Source organism: Poecilia reticulata, linkage group LG14 (genome assembly GCF_000633615.1).
Source record: "Poecilia reticulata strain Guanapo linkage group LG14, Guppy_female_1.0+MT, whole genome shotgun sequence".
Lineage (NCBI taxonomy): Eukaryota > Metazoa > Chordata > Actinopteri > Cyprinodontiformes > Poeciliidae > Poecilia > Poecilia reticulata.
Genome location: NC_024344.1, coordinates 2,990,158 through 2,996,447, shown reverse-complemented (window position 1 = coordinate 2,996,447; position 6,290 = coordinate 2,990,158). Strand labels below are relative to the sequence as shown.

General features: G+C 41.6%; 2 protein-coding genes across 3 annotated transcripts in view; one reads left to right on the top strand and one right to left on the bottom strand.

Annotated features, from left to right (window-relative positions):
* The window catches only part of rab38c (RAB38c, member of RAS oncogene family), a 4,293-nt gene extending 2,717 nt beyond the window's left edge, over nt 1-1,576 (bottom strand). Inside the window, exons 1-2 of one of the 2 annotated variants that reach the window (XM_008426971.2) lie at nt 1,039-1,576; nt 58-252 (exon numbers count right to left, since the gene is read on the bottom strand). In XM_008426971.2, the coding sequence (XP_008425193.2) occupies nt 58-252; nt 1,039-1,048 (205 nt within the window). In that variant the 5' untranslated portion in view covers nt 1,049-1,576. Of the gene's footprint in view, nt 1-57; nt 439-1,038 lie in introns of those variants that run through there. The other variant, XM_008426973.2, reaches the window with a different exon arrangement.
* A 255-nt stretch (nt 1,577-1,831) lies between these two features.
* On the top strand, nt 1,832-5,977 carry LOC103475389 (ras-related protein Rab-39B-like). Its single transcript, XM_008426970.2, has 4 exons — nt 1,832-2,102; nt 4,407-4,639; nt 5,279-5,549; nt 5,794-5,977. The coding sequence occupies exons 2-4, from the start codon at nt 4,425-4,427 to the stop codon at nt 5,947-5,949; spliced, it is 642 nt and encodes a 213-aa protein (XP_008425192.1). The 5' UTR covers nt 1,832-2,102; nt 4,407-4,424; the 3' UTR covers nt 5,950-5,977.
* Nucleotides 5,978-6,290: the final 313 nt, after the last annotated feature.

Sequence of the window (6,290 nt, the reverse complement as noted above, 5' to 3'; positions counted from 1 at the left end):
ATAACAGCTCTGGATTGTTGTTTTTCTTTTTTTTTGGTGCACAAAGCTGAGGCAGACCTGCAATGTCCCACAGCTGCAGCCGGATCACAGTGTCACTGTCCCACTGCAGAACTTTCAGCGCGAAGTCAACCCCGATGGTGGTTCTGTAGTGCTGGGAGAAGATCTGATGAACGTACCGCTTGATGACAGAAGTTTTCCCGACACCAAGATCCCCGACAACCAGGACTTTGAAAAGAAGCTCCTGCAGCATGCCTGCAGCTCGGCAAAAACGACAAAAAAAAGGGGGGGAAATAAATAAACACACAATAAGATGTTGAAAAACTTGATGTTGGTGACAACAAAGTCATGGAAAGTTGCTTTTGTTTCTGTCAAATTACGAACAAAACATCACATCAGTTCGGTCTGCAGGAAAAACAGCGTTGACGGTCTGAGCGGATCATTTTACGGCCAACCTATTATAACAGTTTGAACGCGTGTCTAACAGCCGACTAAGACGAGTTGATGGTGCATTTAAGAGCTGCTCGTAAATCTAGGAATCAACCACATTCTTTTCTCCAATCTTTCGTTCATCAGATCTTCTCCCAGCACTACTTTCGAGTTTATATATATATATGTATGGGGCGACTGTGGCTCTGTGGGTAGAGTAGTCGTCTTGCGATCAGAAGGTTGCAGGCTCGATTCCAACCGCCACACACCGATGTGCCCCTGGGCCGAGCCGCGCATCGGTGCACAAACGCGTGAGCGTTTGTGAGTGCGAATGGATGAATGTGGCTCTAGTGCAAAGTGCCTTGAGTGGTCAAAAATGATCGGATAAAGCGCTATATAAGTTCAGTCCATTTACCATATAATTGAAATTCTAACATCTACACCTTTTTACCAAGGTGTGGCTCCATTTGTCAAGTTATAGGCCTATGTAATGTCAAAGGATTCATATAAGACGTTTTTCTTTTACGYATTTAACTCTAAAATATGAAAGAATGTTTTTTTCCAACCATGAATTTTGCGTCCCTGTTTGTGCATTACGACATTCTACAATACCTGAATGCATCGTCTGCTTTGTTGACAAAATACGAGCTAGGCTACATCAGTTCACGCTGCAAGGAAATGAAGCGTTGCAGTTTGCGGCAAACAGGCCGTCACAACATTATATTTTGAGTCCGTGTCTAACATCTGTCTTAGTGAGTAAATGGTTACTTCAAGTACTGCTTGGAAATATCGCTTTCAGCCTCACTTCTCTTTCCTGAAAGCGTCACGATTAACTTACCTGAGTACTTAAGTAGCCTAAATCTAAACTGTTTTTAGTAGTTTTGCACATATCATTTAATCGTGTCATGGAAACGGAAGCTATTTAATTGTAGAAATTGAGTGAATTTTCATAAATGTTCTGGTGACGTTCCACTTCATTCTCTGTTATAACTCAATCCGTTACGTAWAACACCAAAGCTAACAGTAAAACCCTGTTGTGACACCAACACACGGTGCAAACCGTTCAAATAGGAATCAACAGGAAATTTACTCTCTTTAAAGAAGGAATGTGTGCTGTTTTATTTTTGTGCAAAAACCTTAAAGATTAATTATCCGGTCATGTTTGATTTTACATCGGGCTTCAGTATATAAAACTAAGTTGCAAAAGTCGGTGGTTATCTAAACGTCATTCTTTGCACGCAGAGATAAAGTTAAATACAACTGTGGATCTCACGCCATTCTGTTTCTCCAGGGCATGAATGCAGCATCTTGACAGTTTGTCGCTGCGCTGTTGTCGGTGTAGTTACGGTACTGGTGCTGATGAGGGCGAGGAAGAGGTGTTTGTGCGTGATGCTGCCGCTGCTGCTGGTGGTGGTGCTGTGTCCTGCTGCCATTTCGGAAGATCACACGGAAACATCAGCAGCTCCCATCACTAGCTTCACTAACTGCTCTGCGCGCTGAGCTGCTACATTCTGCACTTTTAAAACCGATCTGGACGGGTTCATGTGTTGCGTCTTTTGGGGGTTATTCCTGTAAGAAGCTGCATCATAGCTACCGAAAGCCTCAGGGGTCATTTTCAGAAGACACAATCATCAACATGGAGCTTGTTTCTTACTGCTGCTGAGCTCAGAACCAAGGTAGGCCATCTTCAGGTATTTATGTATAATCTTAAATATGTAGAATAAAAATACTCCTGGGATAATTTAGGGAGGGCCTAATGGATAAAGCAGCTTTGTTTACCTTTTAGGGATCTGGGTAACAACATGTTATATCCTGCATGTATTTCKTCACTGAAAGCATACATGGCTTGCTCCAAYGCCTCACTGAGTGTTATTGCTCCCTATACCAGCTACTCTATAATCCACATGGGGGCTGACTACCACTGTTTATTGAGTTGGAGAGGAGCGCCCTCCCCCTCACTCTTATCTCCTCAAATTAGATCACCCCACTGTGAATCACTTGCACAGGGCTGAGATGATTTGAGCTTATTATAATATTGTTATGAACCAAGAATTATAATATAGTYGACACATACAGGGGCTTAAACTGATTTATTTAATGCTTTTTAAACAGATGCATTGTTGTTACTTTTAGAACCATTTACTTTGGTATTTTTAGAGCTTTGCAAAGATATTAGTGTTCATTGAACATTTCTATATTTTTYTAGGTTGTACGTCGTAAACCAATATGAAGCAGAGCAGAACTATGATGTACTGAGTTGACATGTATTACTACTTTGTTAATACCTTTTGGGTGTTTGTCTCAACCAGCTTTTAACATATTTACACAGTTTTTTTTTTTTTGTTTATCCTTTTTTGCAAACTAGCTCAAATGTTGCCACGTTTGAAGAAGACCGTCCTGTTTTCAATAGAATTTAGACCAGTGGTTCATAACCTTTTTTGAGGTACCGAACCCCCCAGTTTCATATGCGCATTCACCGAACCCTTCTTATCCCCCCAGGACACTCAACATACTTTGTGGTATTCTGATTTAGTATTGAAATTATATTAGCTGTGTTACCACCGCCACGCCACTAGAGGCAGTAGCAACCCCGAAAAAATGCGACTAAGGAGCAGATTTAGACTATAGAATTTGGTAAAAAGAGTGGAGCTCCTTCARTCAGGGCTCCTCCGCAGCTCTGATTGGCTAAGCAATGTAACGTGATCTTCTGCAGCAAGTGATGGYAAAGCGGGGCGTCATCACGACTTTACACAAGTGTGTCTTTATCTCCGTGGCAGAGGCTCCRCCGAACCCCTGAGACCGACTCACCGAACCCCKGGGGTTCGATCGAACCCAGGTTAAGAACCACTGATTTAGACTTTGARTTTGATGGAGMCGTTCTAACATAAATATGCTCTGATCTGCACCATTCCTCTTTAACTCTGGCAGGAATGTCATTATCCTGTGGGAAGGTGAACATCCTCTCCAGTTTGCAGCAGAGTTTCTTCCAGGATTGTTTTTAGCTCCTTCCATCTTCCTATCACCTCCACATCTTTCTCTGTTCCTGCTGAAGAAGCGTAMCCTCAGTATGATACTGCCTCCACCATATCTGACTGTAGGGACGGTGCTTTAACCCACAAATAAAGTTATCCATGTATGTCTGAAAGTTCAGTTTTTGTCTTCTATCAGTAAATGATRTATGACARACTATAAACTGGACAATTTAAGGCTTTCTTTTCTCCACTTTCCCATAAAGGTGAAATTTGTGGAGTTCAGAACTTATAGTTGTCCTGTCAACATCTGTATTTTTCACCTGAGTTGTGCAGCTCCTCCAGCGTTATCTTGGGTATCTTGGTTGTTTCACTGATCATCTCTCAGTATGAACTGCTGTGTCTTGATGTTTTCAGTTGTGCCAGGCTCTTTTCATGTTCAGATGTTTCATTCAACAGTATTCTGTGACATGTTCGGATTGTTGCTGCTTTAAGCATCTTGACGAAAACACTTTTCATCTTGAGCTTTTATCATGTTGTTTTGCAATGYTTTCTAATAAACAGAATATATTTATACGTCAACATTAATAAAACACAGTTGATTTATAGTAATAGGGTGACTTTGAAAGGCAGGTGGCTACAGTGGATTTTATTTTTGGACGTCAGAGTAAAGAAGGCTGAATACAAAAACACAATGTGGCTTTTAAGATTTTTATTTTAAAAACATTTCAAAGGTCATGTTTCCATTTTTTCTTCTGCTTCACAGTTGGTACACAACGTAAAATCTAAAATAAAACATTAAAATGTCRGTAGTGTAACAAAAAGTAGTATAAGTGCAATGACAATGAGAAATTGTGCAAAGGAGTGTTTATAGAAACGTACAAACTTAACCAATGAACTGATCAGAAAAAAATAAAACAATTTAAAGTTAATTTTATTAGTGTGAGATTTAACTTCTCTCTTCCGTTTAACGCTCGGTGAAAAMCYTYYKRMMWYYTTYYYCGSSGACAGATTAAACTCACACGAGTCATGGAGACAATATGGCTTTACCAGTTCCGTCTGATCGTCATCGGAGACTCCACAGTGGGCAAGTCATGTCTGATCCGGAGGTTCACAGAGGGCCGCTTYGCCCAGGTGTCAGACCCCACTGTGGGCGTGGACTTCTTCTCTCGCCTGGTGGAGATCGAGCCGGGAAAAAGGATCAAACTTCAGATCTGGGACACTGCAGGACAAGAGAGGTTCAGGTAGAGACAATATTTTACTCACCGCTTCCAGTTTCTCTTTTTGTCAGCCTCATAATATATAAACAAGACTGGACAAATTTTACTGCCTGCTCATTTTTTCTCTTCATCCCATTTGTTATTTCATGTYTTTATTGTTCCTTGCAGGCGCAGTGTTCAGCTCCARTCTAGTTTGCCACATTTGTTTTGYTCTTGTATTATATTCCCTTAACTCCAAAATTGATTTAATTTTGCAGAGCCTGTTTGTTTTCTAATTCTGATTGGATTATCCCTCTGTTTCATGTTTACTGTAACGTGAAACAAGTTAGAAAACACAGATTCAGTTTATGAAGAAGAAAGACTGTTCTTACCGTTTYAGATTTCTGACTYGGCCCACGATTTTCCACRTCTTGATTCTCACCCAGTTCTTGATGGATTTGAAGGGTCCAGTTCAGATTATTTCCCTCAACACCACATGCAGTGGAATTCATTTTATCCCCTTATTTTCTATTTRSCAGAATTTTTTTGTGTTGCTCTTTTTCAGATAATACCAATAAAATTCAACGCGATATTTGGTTGTAGTGGGATAAAATGTGGGAACAATTAAAAGCCTTCATGTTGTTAACTACAAACTGATTAATCCCATGTTTTTCTCCTGTCCAGGTCCATTACCAGAGCCTACTACCGTAACTCAGTGGGCGGCCTTTTGCTCTTTGACATCACGAACCGCCGCTCCTTCCAGAACGTCCATAACTGGCTGGAGGAGGCGCGAAGTCACGTCCAGCCGCACAGCATCGTCTTCCTGCTCGTCGGCCACAAGTGTGACCTGGAGGCCCAGCGGCAGGTGACCCAGCATGAGGCGGAGAAGCTGGCAGGGGCCTATGGGATGCGTTATGTGGAGACTTCGGCACGGGATGCTATTAATGTGGAGAAGGTCTGAATATACAACGATGTTTAAAAGTATCTGCACCGTCAGAAATGTTTCCTGTTTTGGCTTTATTGTTTCAGATAATCAAGCAAATTACAAACACAAAATGCAGTTTTCAAGCTATAATTTAATTTATTAAGGAACTTGGTTCTAGTTAGAAGTGATCGYCCTMTGCATTCCAATTAACCAAATTTGTTGGAAGTTAAGCTAAATTTAATGTAATTCTGACTGAAGATGTTTTTTTCTTCAGGCGTTTGTAGATCTGACAAGGGAAATCTTTGAGCTGGTCCGAAGTGGGGACATCCAGATCCAAGATGGCTGGGAAGGAGTAAAAAGCGGATTTGTTCCCAACATGGTCCATTCCTCCGAAGAAGTCACCAAAGGGAGTCGGCAGTGTTTCTGCTGATGGCTGCAGCACCCGAGCTGGAAGGTGGTATAAATAAAACCTCACCAGACTGAAGTTCTCTGCTGCTGCTGTTGCTTTAAGGCCAGATTTTTGGGACTGTTACTCACTTTACTCCTACATGTACGGCACTGTTAAACCATCCGTTTAAAGCTAYGCTCAGATTCCCAACAGGTGTAGAAGCACAAGAAGCATCCTGACCCCTCACCTTTCCGTCTGCATGTATCYGTGTGTCTGTAGCTTTTAGCAACACTGCAGCCACTTTTGGCCTTTTTTCTCAAGTGATAACTCCTGTGGCTGGTTATGTTGAAGCCAGAGACTCATACTGCCAGTCTGGTGTCCAT